The sequence below is a fragment of the Glossina fuscipes genome, unplaced genomic scaffold, assembly GCF_014805625.2.
Source record: "Glossina fuscipes isolate IAEA_lab_2018 unplaced genomic scaffold, Yale_Gfus_2 0, whole genome shotgun sequence".
NCBI classification, from domain to species: Eukaryota; Metazoa; Arthropoda; class Insecta; order Diptera; family Glossinidae; genus Glossina; species Glossina fuscipes.
In genome coordinates this window covers 44454972-44473549 of record NW_023998414.1, presented here as the reverse complement: position 1 = coordinate 44473549, position 18578 = coordinate 44454972, and the positions used below count along the sequence as shown (strand labels likewise).

At 33.6% G+C, this 18578-nt stretch overlaps 1 protein-coding gene and 1 long non-coding RNA gene across 2 annotated transcripts in view; one reads left to right on the top strand and one right to left on the bottom strand.

The window, feature by feature from the left end:
• The window catches only part of LOC119641719 (probable citrate synthase, mitochondrial), a 19577-nt gene extending 11292 nt beyond the window's left edge, over window positions 1-8285 (top strand). The window contains exons 3-5 of the mRNA XM_038040573.1: window positions 4352-4510; window positions 6939-7298; window positions 7368-8285. Of these exons, the coding sequence (XP_037896501.1) occupies window positions 4352-4510; window positions 6939-7298; window positions 7368-8198 (1350 nt within the window). The 3' untranslated portion in view covers window positions 8199-8285. The remainder of the gene's footprint in view (window positions 1-4351; window positions 4511-6938; window positions 7299-7367) is intronic.
• A 5096-nt stretch (window positions 8286-13381) lies between these two features.
• Window positions 13382-15371, bottom strand: LOC119641968. The gene is made up of 6 exons (XR_005247920.1): window positions 15336-15371; window positions 15212-15275; window positions 15088-15150; window positions 14960-15012; window positions 14831-14874; window positions 13382-14770 (listed from the first exon to the last, which is right to left on the bottom strand). It is a non-coding gene; the product is annotated as an uncharacterized LOC119641968 (long non-coding RNA).
• Window positions 15372-18578: the final 3207 nt, after the last annotated feature.

Genomic DNA, 18578 nt, shown 5'->3' with positions numbered 1-18578 from the left:
CGAGTTTACCATCACACAAACTTTACCCTTCGCCCATTAGAATTGACCGGTTTCTTTCTCTCCAAGAACCAACTACTAAAACCTTATATCAACAACTGCTCAAGGATTTATGACCAGATCAATCTGGATGGACATTATTATATATCGCCGCACAGAAAATTAATAATATATATTTCCTCTTCTTCAGCTCTTGTTCAAAATAAAAATGAAACATTACAAATTGAGTATATCATGCTGACTGTCACGATTATATCTTTTCTTAAATCGCCAAACGAAATAATATACTTAAATTATATAATTTCTTGTATGAATTCAATATCTTGAACTTAAGCTAATTCTGATACCTATACATTTTTAAACAGGTAAAATACAATAATATATATAAAACATATATAATTTTTTAAAATTTATTTATATTTTTCACACGTATATATATAAAACATAAATGTCACATTAGGCGAGTCAATGGACTTCATTGCTAGCGTTCCTTTTCTTAAATTTTTGTGTAGTTTTATTACAATAAATAAACAAATGACAATAAACAGAGGCCAAGGGAAAAAGAGAACTAAATGAAGAAACAACTATTAAAATGCGGTTTAATGGGCAGTATCGTAGAAACTAAATCGGGAGCTGAAACTTTTTGGAATATAGCATTTAATGCATTTATAATGCATAAGTAATCAATAATACGTAACATCTGTAAAAGATTTGACGTTTTTGCAAGAGTTAGGGTCAAAGGTTGAAGCTTAAGCTGCATTAGCAGTGAATCGAAGTGCCAAAAAAAGTAACAATAATTGACTGAGCTATAATATATTCAGAAAGATTGAGCTGATTCCTCTTTTACTAAACAAATTGCATAAAGACTTAAAAACCGCGTGGGCAACTTAAACAGAAAGAAATAAACAAATTAAGTAATAATCGTAAATTTCAATTGTCTCTGGTAAAAAGATCAGACTTGTGTTTGGAGCAAAAATTATATTTCCATTTAGCGTCTCACGTCTTCGGTTAAGCGGTTTATTAAATAATTGCTATAATTAAATATCAGAGAGTAAGTATATTCAGCTAAAGTCGTATTTCATACCTACAAAATTTTCGCTTTCACAATACCAAATCTTGTCTAAATTATTATTATTATTTTTTTTTATCATCATAATTGAATTGGTAGTTACGATGTAGAAATAAGAACAACACTACTTATAAGGCGATCGTAGATTCAAAACGCTTTGAATCGGGAGCATTTCTGTATATTAGAATCGCTATTTTTACTCTGAATTTTACGCAAATATTCGGAGAACAGTTTACTTTTTTTTCTGAATCGGGAGCATTTCTGTATATTAGAATCGCTATTTTTACTCTGAATTTTACGCAAATATTCGGAGAACAGTTTTCTTTTAGAAAAAGCTGTTCCCACTTCTTTTCATTCTTTTTGTGATAGCTAGATAGATACAATTTAAGAAGTTTTCGGATGCCTGACGGTGAAATCGTGATCATTATCGTCACGGCATTAAGTCTTAAATATTTATTTTAATTCATCAATTACAAAGAAAACTTAATTTATTAACGTAAAATCTATTAAGCCTTTAAAGATCGTTCAGTTGCTTACTGCTGTAGTGTACGAACATCGCGGTATGAGTAAGAAACAATAAGTTATATCGTTTTTTTATATATTTTGCTCTATTATGAAAACATGGCACAATGTAAGAAAATCAGGCAGCCACTCCGTCAAATAAACTTACAATTAAATTATCTCAACACAGTTAAAAGTTGATATAAGCTTAATATTGTTGTTATAATAATAATAACAAAAATAAGTAAAAAAAGACACTTAGAATAGATATAAAGTTGGCTGTCGGGAAACCAAGAATCCGTATAAGAAGCTTAATACCTGTTTAGACGTGCCAATAGTGGTCCAAGAATAATGAACAAAATAGCCAATGAAGCTGTCAAGACAGAAAGAAGGAGAAAGGGCAAAAGAGTCGAGGAAACCACCGTAACAAAACGTTACCGTGCATTTTTTAAATTACAAAATAAAAAAGTAAACGATATTTTGCTAGAACTAAGGCAATAAAAAACACATGCACTTATTCATGTAAGTAAATGATGTCATTTTTTATTACTTTCGGATTGACGCATTTTCAACTGGTAATTGGATATGTAACATCTAAACGCTCGAGCCGAACGTCAGTGCACAGGTCTTGAAGATGAAACCGGACAACATTGTTTACATAATATATAATAACTTGGTTATTTAATTTTTAATATCCGAAAATGCTTATATGAGATCATATAAGATATCTACTACACTTCAAAGATCTCCTGGCGTTCCGACATTCGATGAAATATGATCGACTTTTACTACATACACGAGAATTATACATACCTATTGCTTGTATTAAGCAAAGAATAATTGTAACATTTATATTTATGCTATTTCTTAAACTAATCTGGCTCTCTACTTGTTTCCCAACGCGAAGAGATAGCTTCAGAGCAGGAGATAATGTTGTAATTGACTCTTTAATGCATTGTTATCCTGCACATCGCATAATAAAATATCAAAGTCTAAAGGATAGCTGAAACAAATGTTCGACCTCCAGATCCACTTTTAATGATTCCATAAAATGTATTCTTGTTTGAAATGAGAATCCGATTTATTTTAACCATGTAATGCTATTTATCTGTTTGATCATCCGAAATTCTATATTAAACCTCACGTACTAAATGCCGATCTAAAATTTAATATAATTACTCAAGAAGGATGGCACTATAAGTTTTTCAAAAAAAATTTTTTTTGGCTTGATAGATGCTTTGAATCTTTTAGAGTATTTTGGACAAAATTCTTTAGCTAAACATTATTCTTTTTTTTTGAAATTTTTGACTTTTGCCCGAAGCAGTCCGAATCAGTCTGCGGAATTTGTGCTGCGCAGTTACAACTCAACGTCTTACCTGTTAATTTTAAAAAACTTTGAAAGAATTTGCAAACGGGAGGCGGCAAGTGGTTCGAAACTTTTCCGTGTGTCTGCGAAGAAATTAAAACTCCGGGGTCCAGTTTTTGGTGTCGATTACACATGCAGCTTTTGAATTATACATTTCTTAACTGTTTTCGTGAAATATGCAATAGTATCTTTAGCAAATGCAACAAAGCAGGCATTTTCGGGCTTAAAATCGCCGCGGAAAGAAGATAAGTAAGAGTGTTTGAACATGGCAAGCATTTTGATGGTGCCAAGATTGTAGACTAATAAAAAAAAATAATACAAACTTATTACAATAACGAAACATATCAATAACAAGAAGCAAGATTTTTCAAAATGACGAATGGAAGATCGCCTGCAGTTTCCATGTCTTTCGTTCACATTTGTTCAGTATCTTAACAATAACATTGGTTAGTTTTAACATTTTTTGCTAACAAAAAAATTTCAAAAGTTTAATTTTTTTGCTGCGACGGCTACCCCTCTTAATATAGTAACAACAAATTGTTATTTTCGTTAACATCGCGATGAGATTATATATTTTGTGCTGAGTTTGTACATTTCAAAATCAAATTGCCTTGAAAAATCGAAGTTTTCAAATTATTCTTTTCAAATATTCTTTTTGCAGGCGTATAGAGTAAAGTATTAATTAATAAATGAACACACACATCCCAAAGTAGAGGTAAATAAATAAAAGTTAATTCATTAAGAAATGAAACCATTTTCATATAATTAGTTTAAATATGAATGTGATCAAAATAGGTTTCGGGAAGACTTGTATTCCTAGCGCCATACTAGTGATATAGTTGAAAAATCGTGTTTAAGTTTAGAAATTAATTTTACGAAAATTATTTTTAGTCATAAGCAACTACAACTGAACTGTTTAATAAATGAACTTGAACTTTGTGGAGAAGTTTAGTGAGCAAAGATCGTCTTTATATACGTACAAACATATATATGTACGTGCATCTATTTTTTTTTATTTTTTCAGTATGTCATTATCAGCAGATTTTCTTTCCTAAGCATCTTGCAAGCTAAAAGTGTTATCGTATACAGGAAAAAAGTACCTGTTTTTTGTGTAACGAGAACAAAGCTCATAATTATTTAAATCTTGAATAAATTATATTGATGCCGCACATGGGAAAGTACCGTTCAAGTATGCAGTGGAATATTATTGAAAAGTGTATAAGTACTCGTATCATTCACATTTACTAGAATAAAAATGTTATTCGTTATCAACAGAAAATTATAATAAAATAATTTTCAAATTTATACGTGCTTGTATTTTAGAAATTTATGTGATGCTATAATGCTACAACAACTTGCGTTGTAATATCAGTCTATTAATTATGTAATATATTTAATTTCTTTTATACATGTTACAGAAAATAAACGCTTTGTTGGCCTCTTACGTTCGTTTTATATCAGCCGATTCCAGTTTGCGTGACGTTTTAGCTGCTAAGATTCCAGCTGAACAGGAGAGAGTAAAGAATTTCCGTAAACAACATGGGTCGTTTAAAATGGGTGAAACCACTATCGATATGGTAAGCGTTTACTGAAATATATCTTCCCCATCTTCTAGTGACTACGCTGGCCGTCTTGCTTGGGGTGAGCGATTATATCACATTTTAAATGTATTGTCGTAAATGTGTTGTTTGTCTTAGCGGTTAGGTACGTAAATTTCGCTTTGCACTTTTGTACTCTTAAGGAAACTACACAATCCTTAAATATATTTTTATTACGAACTGAAATCACATCTTAATTACATCAGCCATAAAGAAGAAACTGCTCTCCTCGTTCCCAATAGAATATCTTAAGCATCATTCTTGGCTTCCATGTTTGTTTTACTTCAGCAAGTTCTGCTCATTGATTCTTTTACAGTAAATTAATCTTTCCTCATCTTTCGTTTTTCGATATTTATTTAAGCCGAAAATTCTTCACATTCATTTGGATAAAAGCTATTAGTTTGAACCGATGGCCGCAACTAAAAAACATGGCTTATCTTATATATTGTTAGTACGCGAACTTTTTAAATCTTTATTTTTCAATGTAGTTTACCTTGGGATTACATTTTAACTAGTTATGTTAGATCATCATTTACTTACTTAATTGATCAGCAAGGCCTTAAGAAAAAATAGTTAAGCGGGGTTGATTATATTTTGTATTGCTTTTAGGTAACTGTTGGCTAAGTTAACATAACATTGTTGTTCTGCACAAAGTTTTATCAAAATACGTCGAATTTTATTTTTAAACGTTTTAACGACCTACGCCACTTTTAGTATAGGCTATGTTAAGTTTGTCCGGACGTATGTAACACCCATAAAGGGTTAAAATAAACCCACCTTTGATTATCTAATTGATTCAAAACCAATTTCTGAATTGATCCAACCCTGTCTGTCTGTCTGCCCGTCTGATGTCTGCCCATGTATTTTTGTCTCTAACCTACAGGATGCAATTTTTGAGATATTTTAATGAAATTTGATGTACTAACGTGCTTTGAGACTGTGAGGAACCAAAGTCGTCCATCGTTTTGGCCTCACAGCTTCTCCGTCTCTGGAGGGGAGGTGCTAGAGTAAGCTAGAAGTTAAGTAGGGTGCTATAGGATTAAGCAAAGAGAAGTTAGGGGAAAGAGAAAGAGTAGTCAGTTACGAAGAACTAGTTTTTAAGCCGCTGAGCTACCCCAGCAAGGGGTTACGGGCAATTTTTGCCCTCACAACACAAGATCGAACTTTATTGAAAATGATTTGGATCGTTCCCCTCCCCATATAATGCCTTATTTTGAAAAGTCGTTAAAAGCAAAAAAAAAAAAGAAACTTTCAAAAATCAGTGTGTGCTAGTATTTCGGCATTCTAAAATGATACGAAAAATTTGATTCGGCTTAGCTAATTTTTCGAACCTCCTCTCATATAACAGTTCTTGCGATAACTGAATCTTTATACCGTAGAAAAGGTCAATATTTCATGGTGAAAATTGGGTCATAATAGCAAATTGATATTGAAATTAACCTTCTCGAATTTTGACTACGTAAATTTATTTTTTGGATACCACCGCATACCAGGATTATCATGAAATATAAACCAAAATTATATGCCAAAAAGACCTAATTGTTAATGTTTCATAACGAAAATTTATTCCTGATGGTAATTGCACATAAAAATATAGTAGAGCAAATTTAGAACACATGCGTCTATTTTCTATATTTTTTCTGTATTTCGCTTTAAATAAAATTTCTCATAAACAGTAAGCTTTTCAGAAAAAGTTTTTCTTTTTAATTTTTATTATGAAAATTTGTCCTTAGCAGCAAATTAACAAAAAACAATAACGGTACAGAATTTGGTTCATATTATTAAGAAGAAAGTGTAGTTATAAGAAGTAAATTAAGTTTGCTATGTTTGAATTACTTCATATGTTATTTTGGACACCTTCGATAATGCTGGCTCACATGAAAAGTATGCCTCAAAACAATGTGTAATTTCTGGTGTTTTATTATCAAAAAGAAGGCCTTAGGTAATGAGATCCCGAAGGAATCTGCTTTTTAGAGATTGGCTTCATTACCATTTTTTCCCTTCACTCGCAAACTTATTGATAAGAGGATTGCTTCTCATCAGCGTGTTTCCGAAATAAAATACATAGGCATAAGGCAAACGACGTTCGTACTTCGAAATTTCAAGAATCGAAAAACGATTTAAAGTAGGCAGTTTTGGGAACTGCAGTAGTCTTATTGAAATTTGGTAAATCACTCTTTTCAATATGAGTAAATTCCAATAATTTCTTCACCTGCTTCTTAAAACTTTATGATTTTTGAAACTAGTTTTACATGACTAAACAATTTCTTCCTAAATTTCGACAAACTCTTTTTGCGTTTGCCCAGTATTGACGTGCAAATATATAGAAGAGTGAGATACAATGCCTTTGACTACATTTTTGTACTTTTAATTACGTAACATTACCTTTTTTGCGTTCTCTTTATAGATGTACGGCGGTATGCGTGGTATTAAAGCTCTGGTTACGGAAACTTCAGTTTTAGATGCTGAGGAAGGCATTCGTTTTCGTGGTCTATCCATACCGGAATGTCAAAAAGTGTTACCGGCGGCTGACGGCGGTGAGGAGCCTCTGCCTGAAGGTCTATTCTGGTTATTGTTGACTGGTGAAGTGCCCAGCAAAGCTCAAGTAAAACAAGTTTCACGCGAGTGGGCTGCACGTGCTGCTTTGCCACAACATGTAGTGACCATGTTGAACAATTTTCCCACTAGCTTGCATCCCATGTCACAATTTTCGGCTGCCATCACTGCCCTGAATCATGACAGCAAATTTGCCAAAGCCTACTCAGACGTAAGTGAAAAAAGGATATTTATCTTAAAATTTATATATATCTCAATGTTGATTTTTTCTTCTTGTTAGGGTGTTCACAAATCAAAATATTGGGAACATGTCTATGAAGATAGCATGGATTTGATTGCCAAACTGCCAGTAGTAGCTGCCACCATCTACTGTAACACATATCGTAATGGAAAAGGTTCGAAGTCAATCGATTCGAGCTTAGATTGGTCTGCTAATTTTGTTAAGATGTTGGGTTACGATGATCCCAAGTTTACAGAATTAATGCGTCTATATTTGACCATACACAGTGATCATGAAGGTGGCAATGTGTCAGCTCACACGGTACATTTGGTGGGTTCTGCTTTAAGCGATCCCTATTTATCATTTGCCGCTGGTATGAACGGTTTGGCCGGACCTTTACATGGGTTGGCCAATCAGGAAGTGCTGGTCTGGTTACGTAAGTTGCAAAAAGAAGCTGGTAGCAACCCAAGCGAAGAGCAACTGAAGGAATATATCTGGAAAACACTGAAATCCGGTCAAGTAGTGCCTGGTTATGGTCATGCTGTATTGCGCAAGACCGATCCTCGCTACACCTGTCAACGTGAATTCGCTCTCAAACATTTACCTAATGATGAACTTTTCCAGTTGGTATCCAAAATCTATAAAGTTGTTCCACCCATTCTTCAGGAAACTGGAAAAGTTAAGAACCCCTGGCCTAATGTGGATGCTCACTCCGGTGTTTTATTGCAATATTATGGCATGAAGGAGATGAACTACTATACGGTGTTGTTCGGTGTATCGCGCGCTCTCGGCGTATTGGCTTCGCTTGTTTGGGATCGTGCTTTGGGTCTACCCATCGAGCGTCCAAAATCGTTATCAACAGACTTACTTATGAAAATGGTTCAAAAGTAAACGCGCTTTATATGAAAACACGCCTCGATTACCAAAAACAATTTAGTACTATCTATCAATTGCTATATACACCACAAACCAGTTAAGTTAAGAGAAAAGTAGACGCGATTAGAGAGAAGATATAATATCAAATCTGTTGGAGATTTCGCGATAGAGGACATTTACTTAAACAAATTATTGCTTAATTAATTTTAACTTTATTTAAATGAAAAAGAAAGAAAAAAATTTCATAGAAACAAATTTAAAGTAACGGAAACAATATACAAAAAGTAAAACACAATATGAATTACAAATCTAAATATAAAACCTTTAAATTTACATATTTATTTTCTACATTTTCATTTTGCACGCTTTATGTATTTGAGAAATAATGAGAAGTGTTCTAACGTTATGAAAAAGTGATTGAAAAGTAATGAAAGTGATTCAAAAGTAAGAAATGTTCTTTTAGAAAATAATGAAACAATCTATTGGGGTATTGTATTCAAACCACACACAGGCGCGGCGTACATAAAATTTGTATATTGCTCCCTGTTGTGAAGGGAAAATTCGGATAATATCAAAGAACAATTGTTCTAGAATCTTTCTTAGGGTGTTTTTCAGACGCCACTTACGTAAAATGTGTATGTTACTCCCGTTTGCAAAGCGAAAATTCATAAAAAGACATAAAAAGTTGGATGAAGACAACACTTTTATCTCATCAAAAACCTTCTTAAATATGCTAATATTTGATGATTTTTGTATTCGCATTACGATCTTAATGTGAAGTGAACGAATATATATATCCCAGGAGATTTAACCATTTTCTACAAATTTAGAATTTTCACACCTTTCTGATATCCAATTTCTTTTCATTCTTGTTCTTCAAATTTTAAGCAAAACACTGAGAACAAGTGCGTTGTGCCAGGTCTTAGGAAAAGGTCCTCTAGATGATGCAATAATTACGAATTAATAAATTTAAAAATTTGCGCTTAAATGAAAAAAAAGAAAAAGGTTCTCGAAAATTTTCTAATTTGGAACTTTATATATATTTTTTTGGTAAGTTTACACATCCAACATTCTATTTAAAAGGGTTATATATATATATATATATACGTATTTCAATCAATTCAATACATACCGTTATACAAAAGAACTGTCCGGACTAACAATTTGAATTTTTACTACCTGACGTTATTTTGCTAGTAGTTAAAGAAAATGAAGCAGTTCAGGTTGCTCCACGCGATGATAGAAAACATACCATTTATGCAAACCCGTATAAAATAGCAGAAATGATAACGCAAAGGGGTTTGGACTTCATGCGTAACGAAAGTTTTAATTAATTAGGTTATTCGATATCTTCAAAGATATGAAAAAAGTTTTTGAAAAAGATTTTTTCAATGGATTGAGGAACACATTATGGATTTGTGTTGAATTTTCCAACCCAACAGGGAAAGCCAACAAGTTAATGCTGAACAATTAAGTAGTAAGTTATTCATTCGTTTTGGTAATAATACACCAAAAACTACAACTGCAAAGGGATACGTTTCATGGAAGCCCGTATGTTATAAAATGCCCAAAAAATCACATGAAGTGATCCAAATATGGCAAACTTTAATTACTTCCTAAAAATTTTATTATTTTTCAGTTTCCGTTATAAAAAACTAGAAATCAGGCTTTCTCTCTTTATAATGGCTTGCTTTTCATAACCTCTATATATTGTTAGGGAAATCCCAAATCCAGTTTATTCCCAAATAAAATTAAACTAATTCCATAGAGAGAGGAAACCCAAGTGCACATTCGAGGTGCGTCATGAAGCTGCCGGCCGACGAAAAAGATTACGGGAAAAGCAGATTACCAGATAAAAAATGAAGCCATGAACTTAGGTAATAGTAATATGCTTGTAAAAATGTATATAAAAACTCTATTTGCGGAAGGAAGAATCAGTCGGACAAGAAAAATTGAGTAGAAAAAGAATATTAGAGTTAAGAAGTCAAGAATATTGCCAAAGTAAAGGGGTAATAGTCCTACCCTTAAATACTGAAAACGTGAAAGTGTATTTCTCTTAAAAAGAAAATTCATATATAGTGATACGAACGATATCCAGAAGCGAATTTCGTAACAATATGTTAGAGACAAATAAATATACTTATATGAACCAAATTTCCTACCATGTGACGTGTAAAATTGAAGTCACCTCACTTCCCCGTTCAAGATGTATCTGCTATCTTCCATCATGAAATGTGTGTTATCTTTATATTCATTTATATGAAAATACATATCACTATATATACTCAACCCAATATATATAAACAAGGGCAAACATAACTCCCTGCGGCATAATCTATTGTATGCGCACACATCCACGTAGCATGGGCTTTACTGTGTGTATGGTTTTCAACACACACAGGAATATATGATTCTTATTGCAATCTTCGCATATATGGTAAAAATGTTCCTTCAGCATTTTCCTAGCTGGTATTGCGAAAAGAAATATGTCTCGATTCACAGCACCTTTTTGCCTTTTCCACTGCTTCTTGAAAATTAAGAGAGTCATCAAAACCCACAACAAACATTTAAGGAGAAATTTCAGCTATCTCTGTTTCGTCATCTACCAAACAACAATTTCTCCCAAGACAATCATACAACCAGAACTATACTATCAGTAGAGCCCTAATGTTTTCTATCGTTCGGCTGATTTTTGGATTTTTATTAAAGATCTAAGAATAGATTTTAACAACCGTTCGTGTTCTTAGACAATCATCCACGGCAAAAGCGAGAAGAAATTTTTTTCTGGCAGAGTACGCTGATTGGGAATATAAAAGATTTCCAAACACCGGTTGATCGTTAAATCGGGTCATCGCCGAAAAGATATTAATATTAAGGGAGGTTTATACTGTTGAGCGGAGTCTTACCCGGCTACCGCAGCAAACATAAACCATTATTATTAAGTTTCTTATCGTCGAGAAAAAGTTAAGCGAGAAACTTTCAAAATTCCTGAGCAGACTCTTGCTCAGGCAATGCTGTGTCAATGAAACAGATAATCAGTAATTCTTACGATAAACCTGGCCACATGTAGCCGACTTGTACCCATGCATTTCTCCTACTGCGAACAGCAATTATTGTTACTTCTTTTTGCGGAGTTTAGAGTGGATTTACTGTTAAAGAGATGTCGAATTTTCATTAATTTATAATAACTGGCTCCACCGAATTCCTTGTCGAGGATACCAATTATTATATTCTCTTGACGAATAAGGGACACGATGAGAATTATTTCACGGAAAAATTAACTAATATTGAAATTTATAAAAATTCCCTTTCGAAGAAGAGAATTCATTTTGTTGAAATATCGATGTGGGATTTTAACTACCGCCAATAACAAATAGATAAACATCTAGTCTCATTAATATTGGGTTTTTTGCTTAACAAAAAATTAACGTGTGTTAAACCTAGTCCATAGTCTAAGCATAAAAATTTATTTTACTATTTTGTATTACTAGAGAATGTATACTAAAATATAGAAGAAACAACAAACAAAACACTATTCCATTATACAAGAAAACTAAATAACTTCAAGAACTTAGAAAACAAAACGTCATTGATATTGGCTTTTTTCGTATAAAGAAGAATACGAAGAAAAAAAAACCGCATATTATTAAAAATTAACATCTAGTGGCGTATCCTTTTTGCTTAATAGTTGTTTAAACGTCTTGACATATTTTATACAATTTTTCTTATGTAGGAAACAGGCATCTTACTTCATTCTTCTTATAGTCTATTTTTCATATCTTAGACGAAAGAGATTGAGTGTTTTCGCATGTACCGATCCAATTCATCTCACATATTTTTGATGGGGTTCATGTTCTGTGATTTGGGAAAGGAGTGAAGCACTTCGTGGCAGTTATATAAGAGTCATTCTTGAATTAAGAGGGAGTTATACTTGAGGTAGAATTTTTCCAAAATACCAACTTTGCCCGCACTTCATTTAAAATTTTCCTTCAATAACTTAACTTAAATAACGCTCCTTGTTTAAAAGGCCATCAATAAACACCAATGTTCCAACTCCATTGGCTCGAATGTATGCCCAAACTATAACATGACCATTGCCGTGCTCGCCGTAGGCCGTTGGCACAAAAACGTCATAGCAAGCTAAGACTAGAAATTGCCACGCAAAGCGCCCAATTCTTAGTGAAACGACTGTATTTGCTCTCACCAGAAAATATAACGAAAACAGTGAACTTAGAAACATGTTCAAAGTGGAACGATTGGTTAATTTTCTGCTGGTATAGTATTTCCACACGAAGAGAAATACTTGCGGACAATTCGAAGTTCAGAAAACTACCGTTCTGCTCCGTCATACACACAAATGTATCGCATTCACTGAGCTGAGATAATCTCATTAACAATATCTCAAAAGAAAACCGTTATAGCATATTTCCTAAATTAAAATTGCGTTGGGAAAATAGATTAAAACACTAAATCATTTTAGCAGACGGGCTGCAACCGAATTTTATTTTCTTTTCTGCGAAAGTATATGACTATTTTGAATAACCTAAATCATCGTTGACACAAGCCGCTTTTTTATCAAGAATAAAGTGATATACTCAATTTAACTCCGGCTAGTTTTAAAAGGCCGAAGAGAATTTTATAACTAAATTATTATATAGCAGATTTTTAAAATCGAATCAATGCCAAAGCTAACTCATACATTATATCTTCTAACAAGTTCGCTTCGGAAAAATGGCGTTTCTGATTATAAACATCGAAGAACAGTTTCTCCAGACATTCACTGCGTGCATATAGTATAAAATATATCTTGTTATCAACTGTTAATTATTCCCTTTCTATGCAAGAAATAAGAAAATTAATGAAGTATTGAAAACATCATTGGCTTACGCCCTAATTAAAGAAGGTTTAAATATAATCAATGAATTTAATCAGGAAACTGCAGGCGAAAAAACTTGCCCAATTCATCATCAGAGAGCATTCAGCTGAAGAAATAGGCCGATTCCTTAAGTTGCAAGCTGAACATGAGTCACCAAAATCTGCAATTATTGTAGATGGAGTAAGCGAAAGTAAAGATATGAAATCGGTACAAGCACTAAAAGTAATAAATCCTGAACAAGCTATCCTATCTATCAGTGAGAAGCAGTTATGGAAACACTCCGCAAATGGAATACCAAGTACGGTGCATGCCAAGCTTCTTTCAGTGAAGGAATCGAAGGATTAACGGAGTCTTATGAAATTAATCCTGGAGAATTACCGAGCACAATACCCGAAGTATTACAAGACACAGCGCTGACGTGGTTTCGGAAGAACCGGAAGCAATGGACGTCGTATTACATCTTTCAAGCTGATTTCTAAAGTCTTCCTTCCGCTACGTTGTCTACAAAGATGAGAAGATGAAATTCGGATCCCAATCCAACGGGTCCACGAGACTTTTAAAAATAACGTCGTAGCTTCGTAGCATCTAATGCGCCACACTAGAATGGATGAGAAAAAAAAGTTAGAATAGATTTTCTGGAACGTGCTTCTTGGCTACATGTGGTACGTTAAATGCCGAGACATCTCAAATTATGGTAGAAGACGAACTGCAAGAGAACAGAATTGTAATCCATAGCCGGAAAGCTCCCACGGAATTCGATTGGACAGAGGGGCAACGAATCCCGACAATCCAATCCTTCCGTTTAATGCCCAGCACTAATTCTTAAAGGTTATAAATTCACAATTACTTCCGTTATAGGAAGGAAAATAATGACTGCAACAATCGACACTGGCGCCATTAGCTCTTTTATCAGCCAACAATTCAGCAAATCATTTAAATCACCACTCGAGAGACTATCCACCGAAGTAGAGGTTACTCTAACCAATGGGTCGACTATCCAAGTGCAACCAGCTGCAAAATATCAAGCACAAATTGGTCATCAAACCGAAACGAGTACATTTTTAGTAATGCCAAATACGTCGCACTCTTGAGAGATGAGTGACCAATAAACCTTGGATACCAGTTGCAAAACCCCACCATGCAGATGAAGGAAAGAAAACGTGTGATAAGATAAAACAGACAAATAATAGGAGAGATTAAATTCGTGTAATATGGAGTTAAGTTATATGAGCTTGGAAAACCCTTCTACATTTTGGTTATTAATGATGTTTAGGGTTAATCTAAAGTTGTTACTTCTATCATTTACGCTTGCTTCGATCGTTTGAATAGCTTCTTGAATTATTATCCCAGAAGAGATGTTAAAAAGAAGAGGAGACATGAAACGTTATTAAACATATTAAACGTAATTAATTGTTAAACATTTCGGGTAGTATACGAATTTTGCTTAAGGTCGCTTATCACGGTTTTCCATACAAGCCTTGAGGTACCGTGATAAACGCGTTGCCAATTGTTTTGAATGGCCTGTAGGCCTACATCATTATAAACATAACTTAAAACTATAATAATATTTACAACAATAAATAAAGCCCCCTTATTAATATAATATAATATAAACGTGTATAATATAGGCAAGATAAGGTAAATAAATAAATATATGGCGGTATGCTGCTTGACAGTGGGTTATGCGGTGCGTTGAGAGGTGTGTTGATATCTGCAAAGGTAAATTAACGTAATTACTAAATTTTATATGTAAAGATGACCGCAAACTTACTACTGGTCTGTGGAAGTATCGCATCCCGCTGAAGCAGGCGTACGCTTTTTTTTTAATGTAAAATGAAGTAAAAGCAAATTAATAATTAAAATAAGAAGGAAAAATAAAAAAGTATAAATGTAAATTTACTTTTGGCATACACCGAATCTTCATCTATACGAGGCGATGAGCGGAGAGTTGAACTTAGTTTTTTTTTATTTAAAATAGAAGATATAAATAAGCAATATATAAATATAAATATATAATAACATATTTACCTTCACTTTATCGATTCAATATAGGATTCTCTTTGTTGGCATTATTATCGTACCTTTTTTATTCTGAAATAGCAAACAAAAAATAAGTGATGTGTAAGTTAATTTTATAAAAAAATTTAATTACCTTTACTTTGGTTCGTTTTCTGATTGATTTTCCTATATGGCATTATTGCCGCATCTTCCTTATTCTGAAAGAGAAAAAATAAATTAGTAATTTATAAATATTATTTATATAACGTTTTAATTACTTTTACTTTTCCGTACTTAAAGCACGATTTCTTCTTTTCCTTCTACGTACGCTGGACCCTTTTTTATTCTGAAATAGAAGAAATAAATTAGTAATTTATAAATATTATTTATACAATGTTTCAATTACCTTAGAATGCAGAAGCATTCTGATCAACTGGTTCCCTGGCGTTTCTTCCTGTCAGTAGCATAAACAGCACGTATCCAAATAAATTTATTCGGTGGGTATTGTCGCTACTGCAGGACCCTGACGCCCTGCAGAAGGCAAGCTGTGCCATTACAGGCGCATGCACGCGCTTGTCTATGTGCCGTTCTACCATGTGTTGGTCCATTACTGCGTGAAATACATCGTAGGTTTGGTTGAACGCCTAGTTGACCTCTGGTCTCCGGAAGGCCGGCTTCAGGTATTTGCTGGTAAGGGTCAAGTTATTTTTGCGGTCCTTTACAACTTTTTGACCGTTGACCTGCTCGCAAAAATCATCTTTCTCTTCGGTAAACAGTGGTGGAAATTCAGCTGCTCACGGATGTATCGCGCTATTCCGAATCTTTTGAGCAGCCGAAGGTATCTCTTTTCAATGTTATTCAACTCAGGTGTGTGTAGATCTTTAAATACCTCCCCATCGAGCCCGAACGGTGTGAACTCTTCTTCGGGCTCTTCTTCAATTTCATAATTCACCTCATTGATAAGAAGATAATCGTTGCTTGTTCTAAAGCCTGTTTTATACCTGAACACCTGCAGGTTCCTCAACGATTGCACATTCGTATAATCTACACACACGATCTTGTCCATTTCCTTTTCGTTTTTTTTTGTTTAGGAAGAACGGCTCAATTAGGTCGTGGCTTGCCCTGTATGAGGCGCAAATATATTTGTCTTCGCGTAGAAAATTTGCTCTAAAATTTGTTGGAGCATTTAGTGAGCATTTTAATATTTTAATATGAAATAAACCATGAAACGAAAACAAATTACATTTGCTACCTTTTGTTTCGCTATTTTGTGGTACATGTACACTTGTATACCATAGCGAATAATCATTTAAAACACAATATTTTATATACTACAGCTTTGTAAACGCACTGTGATGTCACATCACGAAAGCATTGACACAATTTTCGCCGATATAAATGATGAAAATACAAGAGCAAGCATTTAAGTGGCTGCTCATTAATAGCGCTCTTACTATTATAGATAATCTATGTATTTCACCCTCTTTAGTATTACTCCTTACTTTGGGAAATTTCTTAATCGCCCTTGTCATTTACTTCTCTCTGATAGTACCTTTTATCAAAGACTAAATGAGGACAAGATTTCGTTCAACTTCCCAACTAGGAGATTATTACGAACTTTCTATATTTCTGTTATCAATAACAGTAGAAACAAAAGTTATACAATCAAGAAAGAAAAACTTATGTTAAATAAAACTTTAATATTTTGTTTTTTACTTAAGATAAAGTTAATACTATAAAATTGCCAAATTGAGTGTCTTGCCTAAACTGTTCGAACGAATTGTGGCTCACCATATAGCCTTTTCCATGAAATCGTATATTTCTGCTCTCATGGTTTTCGAAACGGAAGTTCTACGGTCATCAATCTGTAAGAGTTTACTTCTCATGTTTTCAAGGCTTTTTCTACTGGCTCTCGCATTGAGATCGCATACACTGACTTAAGCAAAGCGTTTGATTTGGTTAACCATAGACTACTTATCTTTAAACTCCAAGCCTCTGGCTTACCTTTCTTCTTAGTGGAATGGTTAAGCTCTTATCTGCACGGTAGATCATTCAGGGTTTTGTTTAACCTCATTACCTCGGATGAATTCCGCGTGACGTCTGGCGTACCCCAAGGTAGACACTTAGGACCCATTTTATTTAATTTATACATCAATGATTTGCCCTCCGTGATTAAATTCAGCGAGATCTTAATGAATGCTGATGATGTGAAACTGTTTTCTTTCTTTTCCGTAGAATCGCAATCACATCATCTTCAAAGTGATTTGAATAATTTGATTGCATGGTGCTCTTTGAATCTTCTGAAAATAAATCTAAATAAATGTAAGAAGCTTTCTTTCTCAAGAAGGAAGTCGTTCATTACTCACTATTTCATTGATTCATACAAGTTGGAAGATGTTGATTCGTTCACAGATTTAAGCGTCCTATTTGATCGTAGATTACGTTTTAACTTGCTTATTAAGCTCTCGTTAAGTAAAGCTAAGTCCACGCTTGGTTTTATAAAGAGGTGGTCCAAAGTGCTTGATGATCCTTATATTACGAAAAGGCTTTACATGTGTTTGGTTAGACCTATACTTGAGTATGCCTCTGTTGTGTGGTCTCCTTCATATAGGTGCTACGTATATTCAATTGAATCTGTTCAAAAGCAATTCTTGCTGTTTACCCTTAGGAATTTGGGTTGGGACCTCGATTGCCCCTCTTCCACCCTATGAAAATAGGTTGCTTCTGTTATCCTTACTGTCACTGGATAAACTTGGGTTTGCTTCGTAATCAAATTATTAAATGGTACAATTGATTCGCCCGCATTACTTCATGAGATAGTTTTTAATGTCCCTAACCGCTTCTCTAGGCACTTTATCTTGATAAAGCTTACTTAATGCATACATAATTACGAACTGTTTAACCCGCTCAGAGTTGTTTGCAAGAACCTAAATGACGTCTATCACTTATTCTCATTAACGTACTCTTTAAAGTCTATTAAAGCACCATTGCTTAATACGCGCGATTTACCTTTGTCGTACTTGAACTAACTTTTGACCTTAAAAAGTCATTATGAGTCGAAAATTAATTGTTTTTAACTATTATCGGTTGCCAGGCTTAAGGGTTCACTTACAATTTGGTCCTGTATCGGTTGTGGGTATGACTCGATGCTAGTTGTGTACATGCTTTTTTTCTTTTTTTTTTCCTTCTTATTCCTTTTTTTGTACTTATACTAAGTTTTAATATTAATTAATTTAAAATTTACTTTAAGAGTCAATTGATTGCGACTGCCCTTTTGTTTTAGTTGAGTTTCTTGTATAAGTGGAATAAATAAATAAATAACCAAATAAATAAATATATTTTAATTCGAAAAAAAATCACAATAAAGTGAACATACAATGAAAACATATCAATAGAAGGTTCGAAAAATAAACCATCTTTAGTTAACGGCAGTCAATAATGAGTCACAAAAACCCAAAGAAATTTCTCGAGACGTTAGAAACGTGATTATAAATTGGAGAGGAGCAATTGGAATTAGTTGT